The sequence below is a fragment of the Solanum verrucosum genome, unplaced genomic scaffold (genome assembly GCF_900185275.1).
Source record: "Solanum verrucosum unplaced genomic scaffold, falcon-dt-bn FXZP01000184.1, whole genome shotgun sequence".
Classification (NCBI taxonomy): domain Eukaryota; kingdom Viridiplantae; phylum Streptophyta; class Magnoliopsida; order Solanales; family Solanaceae; genus Solanum; species Solanum verrucosum.
The window spans coordinates 1,222,968-1,241,926 of NW_026020302.1; the positions used below are offsets into that span (position 1 = coordinate 1,222,968).

The following is an 18,959-nucleotide window of genomic DNA, read 5'->3' on the forward strand; positions in this document are numbered from 1 at the left end:
TATGTAAAGATCCTAAAAAAATTATTGGCCACGAAAATTAAGGCTTGAAAATTGACCTTTGTCCTTAAGTAATCATGTTTTCTAGATATTTTGGAATTTAGGCGCCACGTATAATAACAAGAGTGAGATGTGAAAGTTAATAGTCCAAGAATAAATATGTATCCAAAATTAGATGATAAAGATAAATATATATAAAAAAAAAAAGTATGATAATAATAAATCATAACTATATCATTTTTCTGAAAGTAAGAAGACAAATATGATTCTTTTCTGTTATAAATTTTTTCAAATATATCATAAGAAGTATGATTTACACCCTAATTAATCATTTAGTATCTCACATCAATATCTCTTTCACTAAAGAATATTATTAGCAGAAGTTTGGTGCGTGTTAAAATTGGCTATTAATTAATTTGTCAAGAGACTCACACGTAATACTTTGTGCTCATTATTTGACAAATAATTTGTGGCCAAAATACATAATAATTAAAGAAGGAGATAGATAAATTTTCTATTTCTATTCTATTCTATTCTACTTCTACTATATTATAAAAAGGAGTTTAGGCCCAAATATAATATATAATATTCAAGATTGAGATTTTTTCCAATCTTCAATATTATATATTATACTTGTGGGGCTTTTTAAAGCTTTTATAATATAGTAGAATATATATATATATATATATATATATATAAAATAAGTGGGAATATCTACTACTTACCACATGACAAGTGTTCATTTGGGCCCATTTATTATTTATATGTTTTCAATTTTTAATATATGTTGTCTATCTTATTCTTTTTTTCAACCTTTTATTTTAAAGCTCTTGAAATTTAATTAGCTATTTATTACTCTCTCTATACACTTTTAATTGTTATGATTTCCTTTTTAGAGTCAAACTATAAGAATTTTAACTAATATTTTATAATGTGTTTTTTCATCATATTCATATGCAAAAAAATTACAATTTATAGTACTTTTTGTATAGATTTTGTATATTTAAATTTTTTGTTTAAAATATCAAATTAATACAATCTAATTTAACTTTGAAAATTATTATATTACTACTATTAATAAGAGTGAATGTGAGGAGCTTCCCGTTTATGGGAATTGACAAAAAAATCCTCGGATGTTACTTTTGTAATTTCACATGAAAAATGTAATTCAATTGGTTAGTTAAAGGAGTAGTGCAGCTGCATTTCATTTTTTGTATGTATTGGACTAATTTGTCCCCTTAAAACTACAAATAATTCGCACAACTTTCTGAAAACATGGGCCCCACTTATTACTACTTAGTTGTATTGCTTTGGTGACTGATATCAACTATTCTCTTTCCAATAATATTTCTCCAGTATTGACTTTATACATTTTTTAAGAAATTAGAAATAAAAAAGTAATATTACTATATCATTCTTTAAATATAATAAATATAATGTATTAAAAAATATAATTGAAAAATGACTATAATTAATGATAAGGGGTAAACTATTCATTGATTTCATAAAGTGGACAAGTATTGTAGGACATTCCAAAATAATATAATGGACAAGTATTGTAGGACATTCCAAAATAATATAATAGACAATAATATAATTGGACGGATGGAGTAGGATTAAGTCTTTCTTTTAGTACTTTTCTCACATTAATTAATTTCTCTCAGTATTCAATTAGTGAATCTTTAGTAGAATTAATTAGAATACTTTTTACTTAATATATAATACGCACAATAAGCAATAAGAGGAAGCTTTCGTTGGTCTGTTCTTTTAAGGGTATGTTGCTAAACCATCAACACTGAAACGTAGCTCTACTGATAATTGTGAAGAAAACATATTAATGGATTAAAAATCAAAAAGAGGTAATTAAACCCTAAAATATTATAAAGATATCTATAAAATTTGGTTGAAGCTCAAAATCTATTAGTGTCATATAAATTAGGATAGAGGAAATAAAAACGTACTACAAATCACACAATAATTAGCAACTTCAAAATTTAAAGGACATACAAAAAATTTGATCAACTCTCAAAATTCTACTAATGCCACATAGTTTGAGATAGAAAAAGTAACATATACGTAAAATGTACTAAAACTCATAATAATTAAATAACTTCAAAATCTAAAAGACATATACAAAATTTGCTTGACTTTTGAAATTCTATCAATGACACATAAATTGGGACAAAGAGAATATTGAAAATTACATATAAAGTATTATTAACCATAATAATCAACAACTTAAAATTTAAAGAACATACAAAAAAATTGTTTGACCGTTAAAATTTTATTAATGTCATATAAATTAAAATAAAAAATAAAAATATATGTTGGGCCCGTGCTAGCACGGGCTACTGTAACTAGTATATATATATATATATATATATATATATGTCACAAATGGAAAAGTCCCAATCAAGGAAATGGAAAAGTCCCAATATATCATTTACAAATGACTTAAAAAGCATTAAAAATTACAATAACTACCAATTTAAAATATTTAAAAGCTATATAATAAAATAGGTTGACTCTTAGAATTCTATCAAGCTCACATATATTGGGACAGAAAAAATAACACATATCATTTTAAAATTACCCAAAAAGTATTATAAATAATAATAATTAACAACTTAAAATAAAATTAATTATATATATATATATATATATTTCTATTTCTATTTCTATTCTACTATATTATAAAAGGGAGTTTAGGCCCAAATATAATATATAATATTCAAGATTGGAACTTTTTCCAATCTTCAATATTATATATTATACTTGTGGGACTTTTAAAAGCTTTTATAATATAGTAGAATATATATATTTTACTATATAAGAAGAGGGAATAAGTATTCACCACAAGTCAACATGTGTTCCAATAAGAAGATGGAATAACCAATATATTTATAAAAAGAAATGACATATAAAATAAAATGGAGAGAGTATAGGTTTTTCAAAATGGAAAAGGACAAAATACATATAATATTAAAAAACATATAAAAAAAAGTTGGTTTAACTCTCAAACATAAAAAGTACTATAATTTACAATAAATAATAGCTTAAAATATCTACAAGACAACAAAAAAAAGACTAATTTTTGTACTACTTCTGTCACATAAATTAGGATTGGGATGATTTTAAAATTTTAATTTTGGTTATACATTATAAAATAGCCGAAAAAATGAATGATATAATTTTTTAAAAAATAACCGAATGAATCGTCCTATAGAAGAGGGAATAAGTATTTACCACAAGTCAACATGTGTTCCAATAAGAAGAGGGAATAACCAATATATTTATAAAAAGAAATGACATATAAAATAAAATGGAGAGAGTATTGGTTTTTCAAAATGGAAAAGGACAAAACACATATAAAATTAAAAGACATATAAAAAAAAGTTGGTTTAACTCTCAAACATAAAAAGTAACATATGTTATTAAAAACTTTAATAAAAAGTACTATAATTTACAATAATAATAACTTAAAATATCTACAAGACAACAAAAAAAAGACTAATTTGTGTACTGCTTCTGTCCCATAAATTAGGGTTGGGATGATTTTAAAATTTTAATTTTGGTTTTACATTATAAAATAACCGAAAAATTGAATGATATAATTTTTTTTTAAATAACCGAATGAATCGTCCTATCGATAACCCTAATGTTACTTCTACTCTGTTTATTTTTACTTAAATTTAGAAAGATATGCTTCATTTCTACCCTCAATCTTATCGCTACATTTATTTGCTATTTAAAATTGAAATTAAAAAGACAAATGACAAATAAGTTTCTATATTAGCTCACTTATGAGCAAAATATATTATAACAATCTTTACTAATTTTATAACAATACATAAACTATACTCCGTCCGTCCCATATTAGATGGGCACTTCCAACTTTACACGATGATTAAGAAATCATTAATACATTGGAAGACTTCACCATTTTGCCCTTTGTTTATATCAATGCACATTGAAATGAGTTACAAAAAATACACATACAATATAGGAATGGTCATATTAATTGTAGGGGTAAAATGGAAAAGAATTAATTAATTCTATCCTAATTTAATAAGTGCTCAAATAATATGAAAAAATATTTTTAGTAAGATTCTCATCTAATATGGGACGGAGAGAGTAACAATATAACCTTATTAATGTTGGGCCCGGACAGCGCCCGGGCTTTCTTTACTAGTATATATATATATATATCACAAATGGAAAAGTCCCAATCAAGGAAATGGAAAAGTCCAATATATCATTTACAAATGACTTAAAAAGCATTAAAAATTACAATAATTACCAATTTAAAATATTTAAAAGCTATATAATAAAATAGGTTGACTCTCAGAATTCTATCAGGCTCACATATATTGGGACAGAAAAAATAACACATATCATTTTAAAATTACCAAAAAAGTATTATAAATAATAATAATTAACAACTTAAAATATCTGAAAGACATTTTAAAAGGGTTAATTTTGTAATTTTATCCATATCACATAAATTAGGACAAAGTGACCAGTAATGTACGTTATTTCAAAGTTATACAAAAATATTATAAATCACAATAATTAATAACTTAAAACATTTTTAAAAAAAATATGAAAATTTGGATGACTCTCCAAATTTCATTTGTGTCACATAAATTGACACAACAAAAATAACATATATTGGGTCCATTTTAATTTATTTGTCTTTTTTTTTATATTTAAAAATTGCGTAAAAATACTATAAATCATGATAATTGACAACATAAAATATGTTTTGAAAATAATACAAAAAATTCCACTGATTCTTGAAGTGAATCTATCGTAAAATTACTATAAATCATGATAATTGACAACATAAAATATGTTTTGAAAATAATACAAAAAATTCCACTGATTCTTGAAGTGAATCTATCGTAAAAATACTATAAATCATGATAATTGACAACATAAAATATTTACAAAATGTTGTATGCGGGTAGCCTTATTATGCCTTAAATAGCGTCAAAGAAAGTACATATTTGTGATAAAAAAACTTATTCCTTTATCCACGCAAACAATCGCTTCAAAAACTCGATTATTAGCCCCAAAATATATCATTTATATTATTGGGCCCGTGCATCGCACGGGCAACATTATCTAGTATTTCTTATAAAAGGTAGTGGCGTGCCATATGGTATTACTCGTTGTATCTTAATAAACAGGTAGGGGCCCTTTAATTTTGAGAGTGGTATATGGACCGTTTGTTTGAATTTGAACGAATTAAAATATATTGAATTAATAAATATGACATTAACCAAATATGTCTGAAGTTTCACTTTAAATTAAAACAGACTGAACAAAAATAGGCAAAACAATAAGTACGGATCATAGCCAAACCGTCCATTTAGACCTTATTTTTGCAATATTTATTTGTAGAAGCAAATAAGAAACAAAGTTTTAATTATGCTAATTTATATATAAATAATTAAATATTATTCTTATACATCTCACCTAATACGTCCTCCCAAGTGTTGGTTTGTTTTTGGGCTAACTTAATTTTAGGTATAAATTATAGGAACCACATATTATAAGTACTAAATAACATCATATCCCTTCTATTTTTCTATTTACCAAAAATCCCTTAAAAATGATGTTTGCGGGATACATTAGGTTTGATACATTCCACATAGTGAGATACATAGCGTTGTGCACGGGATACATTAGGTTTGATACATTCCACATAGCGGGATACATAGCGTTGTGCACGGGATACATGCAGGATATATAGGTAAATAAGGGATTTTTGAAATTTTTGAAATAAGTAGGGATAAATGGATATTAAGGTAAGTAAAAGAGTGTAGTTAAGTAATTTGTCCTAATTTTAGTCCAAACTCCAATACAGCCCATCAAAATAATCTTTCAAGCCCAACCCATTAAAAGGTAGGCAAGTAATTGAATGGGTTGAATCAATTTTGGCACTACTAGACTAACGTTAAATGTTTACCGGATATTATATTTGAACATCATTGTTTAATTTGCATGTCTATTTATTTTGGAACAAGTTTAAGTATTGTGATATTGAAAGTTTTATATGATTGAAGTTTCGATAAAATATCCTTCAGGATGGCTCAGTTGGTTTGGAGGGTGGTTATTCACACGGATGACCCGGGATCGATCCCCCCTCAATGCCTTCTGAGTCGAGCTTGTCGCATAGGGCTTGCCTAGTGCGGTTTACATCCCCTGTGTGGTTTGCAGGCTATTACACAGTGGGGGGTTTACCCAGTGCGCACAAAGTGCTCACCACACTTTGTAGCGGCGGCGAGTAATCCTGGGGTTCCAAAAAAAAAAAAAAATCGATAAAAATGGTTAACCTTTAGCTATATGACAGCAAAAATGACTGAATGCAGTTATATATGGCTGAAAAATTGTGTTTTTTATGTGAAATAATACAATGTGTTCTTGGTTCAACAATTATATGTATCATGTTATTGAGGACATAATTTGTGTTTTGTTTTGGTTAAAGTTCCTAATCACAATTTTACTTTTATTGTTGTGCAAAACACATAAAATAAAAAATGTGAGGAAATGATTTTTTCAGAAGATATGTTATGTGTAAAAACCTTCTTCTTATAAATATAAAAATGACATAAATGTAAAAACAAGTTTATTTAAAGCTATAAAATCAAATCTCTACAATAACGTGCATCTCACATAAATAATAATCAAAATAAGTTATACGAGGCATACTCAAAGCAAAACTAGAAATAAATAAGGAAGGGTTGAATTGATAGCTTAAGTTTTACATATCGCTATAGAAATTCATAGTTGAAGAGTTGCATCTTTGTTAGGAAGTAATTTAGATATATTAATTTGAGATCGCTATAGAAATTCATAAATTTTATATAAATCTTCGTTGCATGCCTCAAATGAATATGCAAATGAACTAATACAAATATATATTATCTATGTAATATTTATTGAACCAAGAATACATACACCGAAATATTTTAGATGAAGACACACAACTCTTTATTAGCAAATAGCAACAAAATTACAATGAAAATTAAAGTGGCAAGCCACATGACCCTATATCAAACATAAGTGATAATGGATATATTAGACATAAAATTATGATTAGATATCGATGTAGCTAATCTAGAAATATTTTTTAGGGACAAGACAAAGATCATTTTTCTTGTGCATAAGAATTCCAGGCATGACATCTGTGTCAATATCTTCTTTCTTCATCCCATAAGGCAATTCCCAATCAAATGCATAAAGAAGATTTGAAAGCATAAGATCCACCGTTGCAACACCAAGTGCAATACCTACAAAGACGAATTCAAAACTTAAATCTTTTATAGATCAAAAACATGTAAGATTTTCACGTATAATATATAATAGTGTGGATTCAATAAAATCATCGTTTCCATTGAATACCTGGGCAACCTCTTCGGCCTGCTCCAAATGGAAGCAACTCAAAATCTTGGCCTTTAAAATCAATATCACTATTCAAGAATCTCTCAGGCATAAATTCTTCTGGATTTTCCCATATTTTAGGATCCCTTGCAATCGCCCAAGAGCTAACATGAATTATAGTTCCTGGCTTAATTTCATACCCTTCTAGTGTGGATTTTTTCATTGTTTCTCTTGGCACTAAAAGTGGAGCTGGTGGATATAATCTAAATGTCTCTTTTATCACTGCTTTGAGATAAGGCATGTTTTGAACATCATCTTCATTCACAAAGCCTTTAGTCCCAATTGATTTTCTAATTTCTTCTTGGACTTTCTTCATGACTTTTGGATTTTTCATCAAGGCTGTCATTGCCCATACTACTGCAGCCGCGCTTGTGTCTGTTCCACCAGCAAATATATTCTACAAAATAATCAAATTGAGATGAAACGAAAAATATTGTCATAAAAATAGTTGTGTATACAAGTACGTACTAGACATGCATACTATCGATATATATAACTTAAATTCTTTATCTATATGCATATATTGGTTATACTAGACATGTATCGTTGATCACTTACCATGAGAATTGCCTTTATGTTGTCCAAAGTGAGATCAATAGGATTTGATTGCTCTTTCTTCAATTGTAGCAAAAGATCAATAATATCTCCTTCCATGGATTTTGGCTTATTGGGATTAAGATGTTGGTCAATGAGTTCTTCATAAAACTCATCTAAATCTTTATAATTCTTTTCAAGTCTACTAATATTTCCAAATAATTTATCAAGCCAACCGAGCATAGGAAAATAATCAATGAAAAAGAACCGCGCCATCATTTCTTGTGCCATAGCTAAAAGTTCATCAAATCTCTTCTTTTCATGTGCTTCTTCGTCATATCTAATACCAAAAGCAACTCTACAAATAATAGTACTTGTTAGTGAAATCACTAAATTACTCAAATTTGTAATTTGGGAAGCAGTTGCTTGTTGGGATATTTTCGTAATCATTCTAGATACTTCATCTTCACGAATCGGACTAAAAGATTGTACTTTTTTGAGATTGAACAAATGAACAACACAAGCTTTTCGCATTTCTCTCCAATAGTCATTGTAAGGCGCAAATGCAATATCATGGCCATTGTAAGACAATTTTTGTTGGCCAAAAAAAGAAGGTCTACTACAAAATGTTAAATCTTGTATTTTTAACACTTCTTTTGCTAATTTTGCTGAAGAAATTACAACTATTGGAGTTGAACCAAGTTTTAGTGAAAATATTTTTCCATATTTCTTGGCTAGTTTCGAAAAATAAATATGAGGGGTTAAATCATCGTATTGATGCAAATTTCCAATAAATGGTAACCCTATAGGACCAGGTGGCATAACATTTTTCCTACCCTTTTTGGCTAGGAAATTGAGTACAATAGGAAGAGTTACTAAGAGAATAAAAATTATCATAATCATTTTTTCTAGTTATATGATATCATATTTATCTCAAATATATTTCTATTTATACACCTTGTATTAAACTGTTAACCTTTTCATTTCTAACACAACTTAAATGATTAAAATGGTACGGCAGTGAATTTTTTCAGAAAGATATTTCAATTTTTCTTTTTCCTTCTTGGTTATCCACATGTGTATGATTTAATGTCAAAATATTAATATGGAATTAGTCATAAAAAAGTGTTTCATGCATAATTATTTGAATTAACGTTCATTTTTCAAATTTCTTAAGTAACGTGATCCTTTTAAAGCTAATTTTATGTTACTTCTACGCATGTACTTAATAATGAGAGTTTGTTCGACTTGTTCCCATTTAATCATTGAACATATGGTCAAGTCAACTTGATGTTCGGTATCCACGTTAGAGCCCGGCTAAATTTGGATTTACGCGAGAAGTCTCATATTGGGGTAAAGCGCTCCTAACAAAGGCGACTTCATACACATGAGGACTCGAACTCAAAATATCTGCTTAAGAATGAAGGAGTACCTACCACTCTACTACAATCCTTGTTGGTTAACTCTATTAAGTTTGGTACGGGTTAATGATTCACTCATTTTAATTCGCTTAAATTTTTATTTAATTAATTAATCAAAAAATCAAGTCTATGCAGGTATTGTACTTGGTGTTGCAATGGTAGAGCCGTATACTAGTATCAAATCTTCTTTGATTGAAAATTGCCCTTTGGAATGAAGATAAAAGATATCAACACAAACATTTATTCAGAACAATCACCCCTCACGTGCAGGTCTGATTCTTTTTTCATGGATCAAATATGTGGAAATTCTTTTAAATTTTGGATGGCGGTGAAATAACACATTTTTATTATTTAATTATATTCTCAATACCTCTACCTTACCAACTTTATAAATAGTAAATGTAACTCCCCTTTTCGATTTTATGAATTAAATCAAACCAAAGAAAATTCTCGAAATTAATAGACAACTTGTTCTTTGAGTTTATAATATGTTAAAAATTTTTTATCAAACATTAATTATTCAAAGGGAAGTGCTAAATGGTAGCTAGAATTTGGCTAGAAAATTTAAAAAATTAAAATATTTTTTTTATTTTAAAATAAATTGATGTTTTTTCCATATTTTAATTAAAATGTATTAAAGTTAAAAGAATAAAAATATTTAAAATAATAAAATAATATAAATAAAATATTATTCTAATCAAATTTTCTGGCCAAAAAGATTTTTCCTTATTCAAAATAGTGTTGTGCTAATCTCGAAAGAAGATATTCATATACGTTTCATTCAAAAGTAATCATGAGTAATATAAACAAGGATTTATTGAAAGCATTTTTGTTTGTCGTATTGAACAATATTTATACAGTTTAATTAATTTTATATGCAAACTAAATGGATCCACTAAAGTTGAGTATAATTAAGTGATTTGATGTAATGAGAAGGTGACCCTTAAGATGGTACGAATATAATTAAGTTATTTATATGCAATTAAAAAAGAAAAATTGACTTGATTTTATGATGTGTAGGTACATAAATAAATATTCTTATCTTATGCATGATTGTACGTTTAATTTATCCAATTTAAAGCATATCTGAATTGATTTAAAAGTTGGTCAAATATATTTTTAAGTTATTTTCAATTTTTGGAAGTGTTTGACATAATTAAAAATAAGTTAAAACAAATAAAAATGACTTAAAAAGTTAAAAACCTAAAGTAGCTATATTTTTTTTTACTTAAAAGCATTTTCAGTCAATCCATACGAACTCTTAGTCTAATATATTTAAGAGTTTGCTTTGTAGATGATACATATCTTGATATTTTCCTTAGCGTACGGATGTGGGACTTAATAAAGACCATGAAAGGAAACCAAATACCCCTAATCCCATCGAAGTGGGGCTGGGGGTATGCTCATGATCGTACATCTGAAGAGTGAACAATATAAAATGGGAGGTCCAACATTGAAAAAAATAAATTGGAATTAGTATGACTCTGATATTATGATTAAAAAATATATATTAGACCAAACTCGATCCCAAAAACTTGTTTAGAAGGGGAAGATTACTCAAAATTAGGGTGTACATGACCGAATTGGTTCGGGTTTTTTCAAATATCAAACCAAACTATTTGTGTCAGATTTTTAAATCTATAAAACAAAGAAAATTTTTGAAATTAATAGACAGCTTGTTCTTTGAGTTTATAATATGTTAGTTTTTTTTTATCAAACATTAATTATTCAAAGGGAAGTGATAATTGGCCAGAAAATTTGGCCAGAAAATTAAAAAAATTATAATATATTTTTTTTAATTTTAAAATAAATTGATGTTTTTTCCATATTTTAATTAAAATGTATTATAGTTAAAAGGATAAAAATATTTAAAATGATAAAATAACATAGAAAAAAATATCACTCTAACTAAATTCTGGCCAAATTTTTTTTTCCTTTGTTGTACTAATCTCGAAAGAAGATATTCATATACGTTTCATTCGAAAGTAATCATGAGTAATATAAACAAGGATTTATCGAAAGCATTTTTGTTTGTCGTATTGAACAATATTTGTATGGTTTAATTAATTTTATATACAAATTAAACAGATCCACTAAAGTTGAGTATAATTAAGTGATTTGATGTAATGAGAAGGTGACCCTTAAGATGGTACGAATATAATTAAGTTATTTATATGCAATTAAGAAAGAAAAATTGACTTGATTTTATGATGTGTAGGTATATAAATAAATATTCTTATCTTATATATGCATGATTGTACGTTTAATTTATCCAATTTAGAGCAGGTTTGAATTGACTTAAAAGTTGATCAAATATATTTTTAAGTTATTTTCAATTTTTGAAAGTGTTTGACACAATTAAAAATAACTTAAAACAAATTTAAAATGACTTAAAAAGTTAAAAACCTAATGTAGCTATATATTTTTTTTACTTAAAAGCATTTTTAGTCAATCCATTCGAGCACTTAGTCTAATATATTTAAGAGTTTGGTTTGTAGATGATACATATCTTGATATTTTCCTTAGCCTACGGATGTGGGACTTAATAAAAACCATAAAAGGAAACCAAATACCCTAATCTCATCGAAGTGGGGATGGGGGTATGCTCATGATCGTACATCTGGAGAGTGTACAATATAAAATGGGAGGTCCAACATTGAAAAAAATAAATTGGAATTAGTATGACTCTGATATTATAATTAAAAAATAACTATTAGACCTAACTCAATCCCAAAAACTTGTTTAGAAGGGGTAGATTACTCAAAATTAGGGGTGTACATGACCGGGTTGGTTCGGATTTTTCAAATATCAAACCAAACTATTTGTGTCGGATTTTTAAATCTATAAACCAAATCAAACAAAAAAAAAATTCGAAATTAATAGACAGCTTGTTCTTTGAGTTTATAATATGTTATTTTTTTTTTATCAAACATTAATTATTCAAAGGGAAGTGATAAATGGCCAAAAAGTTTGGCCAGAATTTGGCTAAAAAATAAAAAAATAATAATTTTTTTAATTTAAAATAAATTGATGTTTTTTCCATATTTTAATTAAAATGAATTAAAGTTAAAAGGATAAAAATATTTAAAATGATAAAATAACATAAAAAATAAATATCATTCTGATTAAATTCTAGCCAAATTTTCTGGCCAAAAAGATTTTTTTAAATTCAAAATAGTGTTGTACTAATCTCGAAAGAAGATATTCATATACGTTTCATTCAAAAGTAATCATGAGTAATATAAACAAGGATTTATCGAAAGCATTTTTGTTTGCGTATTGAACAATATTTATATGGTTTAATTAATTTAATATACTAATTAAACGGATCCACTAAAGTTGAGTATAACTAAGTGATTTGATGTAATGAGAAGGTGACCCTTAAGATGGTACGAATATAATTAAGTTATTTATATGCAATTAAAAAAGAAAAATTGACTTGATTTTATGATGCGTAGGTATATGAATAAATATTCTTATCTTATGCATGATTGTACGTTTAATTTATCCAATTTAGAGTATGTTTGAATTGACTTAAAAGTTGGTCAAATATATTTTTAAGTTATTTTCAATTTTTGGAAGTGTTTGACATAATTAAAAATAAGTTAAAACAAATTTAACATGACTTAAAAAGTTAAAAACCTAAAGTAACTATATGTTTTTTTACTTAAAAGTATTTTCAGTCAATCCATTCGAGCTCTTAGTCTAATATATTTAAGAGTTTGGTTTGTAGATGATACGTATCTTGATATTTTCCTTAGCGTACGGATGTGGGACTTAATAAAGACCATAAAAAGAAACCAAATACCCCTAATCCCATCGAAGTGGGGCTGGGGTATGCTCATGATCGTACATCTGGAGAGTGTACAATATAAAATGGGAGGTCCAACATTGAAAAAAATAAATTGGAATTAGTATGACTCTGACATTATGATTAAAAAATAAATATTAGACCTAACTCAATCCCAAAAACTTGTTTAGAAGGGGTAGATTACTCAAAATTAGGGGTGTACATGACCGGGTTGGTTCGGGTTTTTCAAATATAAAACCAAATCATTTGTGTCAGATTTTTAAATCTATAAACCAAACCAAACCAATAAAACTCTGGTTTTTCAGTCTCAGGTTTTTTTGGTTTTTTTTGGTTTCTTTTGGATTTTTGAGTTTTTCCGGTAAAGTATTCGTACAAACATATAATTTACTTGTACTTCAAATATTTCTTTAGTTCTACCAAAATACAACTATCTAAGGTGTTTCTTAAGAAAATAACACAAAATATGATATGAGTAATGACACTAAAATATCCAACAAAAAAATAATAATAATGAAATTGCGTAAAACAAATATTGCAAATTAACAAGTCATAATGAAAATGATAATAATTTAAAAGTACTAAATCATGCTAAAATAAGTTTAATAAGTATTAGTTACATGACTAAATATTAAAGGAAATTAAAATTAGATTATGTATTTGAATTGTCTAAACCAATGTAAAATCAAAGAACAAATATTCAATATTATTGTCATTCTTAGTGTTGAATTGATTTTCTTTTTGCATTAGTATTTATTTGATTTGATTAAGCTTTATAATTATCAACATCTGTGGTCTATAATCTTTATTGAACCATTCAGAATTCTAAGTTTCAAACTTGAAATAATTGTTTTATTTAAAAATATTTTTTAGACTGTGTTTGATTTTGATTTAAGCTTCATTATAATTATCAACATCTGTGGACTATAATCTTTATTGAACCATTCAGAATTCTAAGTTTCAAACTTGAAATAATTGTTTTATTTAAAAATATTTTTTAGACTGTGTTTAGAGTCGCCACTTAATTTTTTAAGAAAAATCAAGAAAACTATTGTTTTCAAAAGACAAACAGAAATCTAATGAAAACTTAAAAGGGGATCGAGGTTCTTACTAGCATTTCGGGAAGGGATTTAAAGCACCGAAAATGCCCGCTAACACACGATTATCCGGCGATTAATTATTCGGCTAAAATAATTTTAACTAAGCTTAACTTGCAAAATTGAATTATTTCGTTAGTTAAGATCATTTTTAAGGGAGAGAAAAAAAATGTTGAAATATTATCTAAGCAAAATATTTTGTAAACTTATTTATTTTTTAAGTCAAACAAAGACGAATAACTTAGTTAAGTGATTAATTCAAAAAATGAGTGTCTTTCGGGGATTTGAATTTTTCGACCCTAAGATTAATTTTTCAACAAATAAGCATATGATATCAGTCAAGTAAATAGGGAAAGAGAATTTGGACCCAAGTCTGGATCTGTCCGCCTGTGCCAGTATTTGGGCCTAATGTCATTTCGAGGCCTTTGGCCTATTTGCCATTTGTACCTGTCCTAAGCTGACAAGAAAAATATAATAATAAACTTTTCCTAGGGCCTTAGGCCCAATCTTCCACTTGTCCAAAACTCTAACAAAATAATTATGAAAATAACAAGGGCTTAGGCCCAAAATAACAAAATACAACCTTTTCGAAATAAAGAGTGGGCCTTTGGCCCAATTTTTCGACTCTCCAATCTGTTGCATATTCTTCCAGGACCTGTTCGTCAATTCTTGATAGGTTGGCCGACTCGAAAGGAAGGGTTTGATCCTTGGTGGCTCTCTCAAAATGCAAAGGAAGGAAATAGGAGTTCATGAAGAACTCGGGCATATTTTACATGCAACAAAAGCAATGAGAAGATAAGGATTAATAAACCATAATAGAAATATAATACACTTAAACAAATCATAGCCGTCCTTCGCAAATAACTCTATCGAATTGAAATGACATAGATCAACAAAACGAGCATATGATTCAAAACAACACAAAATCAATCCCAAACAACTATAACCCGATTCGAACGTCTAATTGTGACGGAGTATAGATAACATATTGATCAACCAGAAATCTCAATAACAAAGGGGAATAAACCACGAACATTCATATTCAAACTAAGCAAGAGTGAAGCCAAGAAGAACCCAACAGAGATAGATTTAACACATAACATTCGGGACCGAAATGAAATGTAAATAAAGGAGGAGGTATTACCTCTTCCTGGGAAGCTAAATTGAGGCTACGAGCAGAGCAACGAGATCCCTCCACCAACAGCAACTTAAAACCTTTTATATACTTATATTTTCTTATCCCTTGCTATACTATTTATTTCTATCCCTCTTTTAATGAACAATCACCCCCCTTACAACGAATAAGAAATGGGGTATTTATGGGCGTAATCTAGGGTTTCGGAATGGGGGGAAAACGGAAAAATCCCAATAGGAATTGGACCCAATCCAAATTCAAACTTCAAATCTTTCACTAATTTGGTGAGACACCTTTTCTTTGCAGATTCAACCCATTCCGAAAGTGGAAATGGTGAGATAGACGGCTAGGATCGACTCAAATGTCCTCGCTATGCCGCGTGGCTTGATCTGAAGATGCGAGGATAAAAACGCGTGACTTTGGAGAAAACGACAAGGAAATCACAGTGTACTGGGTTTGTACGCGTATTGACACCGTGTATCCCCGTCCTATTGCTGTGAATTCGAACGTCTCCACTTTGAACTGGGAAGACGCCGGTTGGAGCCGTTGTATTGTATCTGTTGTTGTTGTCGTCTTATTGAGGGTGCCGTGATTACTGTTGTGTAAATTGTCGGTGTTGCTGCTGGGTCTCTTTTGGGGAATATGTATTGGATTATTAGTGGGTGCATATTGTATTGTTGGGAATTGGTGGGCCGGGTATTGGGAATTGATTGGACTCGGGCCGAAAATAAGAGGGAGTTGGGTCTAAGGGGTTGAAAGGATGGTCTGCTGAAGATAAAAGAGGCCCAAATTTGGTCTTTTGATATGGCCAAGTAAATCACTAATTCATCCACAATGAATTATAATTGGCCAATTTGAGATTACGAACTTAATCAAATTGAACTCATTTACAAATTCGGCTAAATATAAACAAGATGAATTAATATAATTAATTTAGGAGCTTCTCATCTCAACAAAATAAAATAATTAATTCAACTATAAATCAATTGATTTTTAAAATTATCCATAACTTAAACTAAACTAATTTTGATAGAATATTCAAAATAAAATCTTTTGAGATGATTTTCAAATATTTATGAAACATATTGATCATATCTATAAAACTATATGAAATGTATTTGCTATTTATAAATTATGAAAATCGACTAAGATCACTTAAAACTTGAAAATGTTTTTATAAACTAATTATTCTAAATCATTTGCAATCTAAGAAGCTCGAAAATTAATCTCTACCGGGGAGGGTCAAAATTGGGCGTCAACAATAATATATTAAAAGATAAAAACTATGAAAAAGTATAAGAAATATTTAAAAATTATATCAAAGTAAATATTTTTGTGTATAAAATAAAATATTTTAAAATTATATATATAATGTCGGGTTGGTTTGGTCTCGGGTTGTTTTTTTTTAGTTAAAACCAAACCAACCCAAATATAGTCGATTTTTTTTTCCAATACCAAACCAAGTCAAACCAATCACTAGTCGAGTTTTTTTCTCGATTTGTGATTTGATTCGGTTTTTGATTCGGTTTTATACACCCCTACTCAAAATCATACAGGGGGGTCAAGGACCTCTAATACCCCCGATGTAAGATTCCAACAGTCTATATACAAGTTCAGTTATATACTCCGTAACTTTTGTTCAAATAATATATTAATATTAAGAACTTCATCAAATATATATATACTAAATTTAAAAACCAGTTATTAAAACCTGAAATTATTATTCAAATTCTGAACCCATAAATTTAAAATGTTGGCGCTACCTCTGAACCCATTAAATCAAGAGATCAAATAGGACGTGATATATAATTTCAAACTTGAGCCCCTTATGTCCTAACAAAAATGAATTCAATATTTAAAGTTTATGAGTTTTTATAAGAACTTCAAGTTGATACTATAAATCTACAATGATAATTAGGTTCCTGATCAAATATTTATATATATATATATATATATATCCAACCTTCTAGATCTGCGACCGCAATAATACCCTAAATATGTGTCTATCCATTGTGAATTTGGTTGTATTATGCGCAGTAGAAGACGTATATATCCAAGTTTGCAAACGTTTTTCATATAAACTTATCTAACTAATCTAAAGATAGATAACATAATTGATGCGTGTCTAATTTTGCCAAATTCTTTATATGCGCTAAACCTATTTACGTAATGAGCGCTTTATAAATATATGGAGAAACTTACTGAAATATGAGCCAAAAAGGTCTAATAATCTATCGTAAATTCAGGTGTTCAATTGAAGTAGACAAAGTTATAATTCGAACATCTACATCAAATTTACTAAAAAAATTAAAGGAAAATTTATAATTGAACTAATTAATTCTACCACTCAGTAAATAATTGCAAAAAATAATAATTTAAGCTTAAAAAATGAAAATTTATACGTAACCACTATTTGTTCAAGAAGATAATTATAAAACTACAAGGTATTAAAGTTTTGTATCTTACTAAAAACAATGCGTTAGGAGATAATTACTACTTTCTTAAAGAACATAAATTAAAAAAACCAAAAAATTCTATGCATATCCAAAATTGTTCGGCTAAATCTGATATGGGCCCAGAGGCGGAATCATGTGGAAAGGTCGGGTATATGGGTATCCGTTAACTTTAAAAAGTTATGTATATTATGTATTAAGTGTGGTAAAATCAAATTTAACTCGTTCAAACCATTCAATCCGTTATCTAGCCTGTTTTGACCCAAGCAATTTGAGTTGAGTTGAATCTTGACTCGATTAATGTCTTAATTCATTGTAACCCACTCAAATTTAATCTAAACTCTGAAGACAATCATATATTTTAAAAGTACGCTCTAGCCCTTGGAGCTCGGGCACGTGATCTGAGTTGGAGTCCTGACTATGTTATTCTTTATGTCATTTAATTTATATGTTAGTACTATCTCAATTTTATGAGTATTTACACAAACTTTTAGATGAGATGATAATATATTTGATATTGCTTCAACTAATATAATGTATATATATATTTTTATGATGTATCATTATCTTCAAATATGAATCTGGCTCTGCATGGTGGTGAATCCTTTGGATCGTAATAATGCATACGATGACAGAGTTTGCTCAAGACTAGCTTTATTTTATTACATTAAAATCACTAAATTATCTTTTGTAATGGATAAGTCATCAGACACCTTTTACTGAAGTATCATGAAACGTTAATAAAATATTTTTAATTTATTTTTATAGAAAGTCATTGATTTTGTTTAAATATCATACAAAGTGTCTCAATTTCTGCGATACTTAGATGAGAATTCGTGATATTTCTATAGTAAAAAAATAATTTAGTAATTTTCATGATACACTTAGGTGTATTTGAGCAACTTTTTCTATAGAAAATCATTTTGTAACTTTTGTACAATAGAGTGAAAATTATTTTACTATCTATGAAACTCTACTTGCTTTGCTCTCATATGAAATTGTGTGACTATTCATCTAAAAACTTAATTGTATAAAAATAATATATTTTTATTTACTTAATTATAT

General features: G+C 27.9%; 2 protein-coding genes across 2 annotated transcripts in view; both read right to left on the bottom strand.

Moving 5' to 3' along the window:
* LOC125834952 (6,7,8-trihydroxycoumarin synthase-like) overlaps positions 1-18,959 on the bottom strand; it is an 84,183-nt gene that overhangs the window by 50,503 nt on the left and 14,721 nt on the right. The gene's annotated exons all lie outside the window — the stretch shown is intronic.
* On the bottom strand, positions 6,978-8,883 carry LOC125834956 (6,7,8-trihydroxycoumarin synthase-like). The gene is made up of 3 exons (XM_049514100.1): positions 8,005-8,883; positions 7,408-7,843; positions 6,978-7,295 (listed from the first exon to the last, which is right to left on the bottom strand). The coding sequence occupies exons 1-3, from the start codon at positions 8,881-8,883 to the stop codon at positions 7,123-7,125; spliced, it is 1,488 nt and encodes a 495-aa protein (XP_049370057.1). The 3' UTR covers positions 6,978-7,122.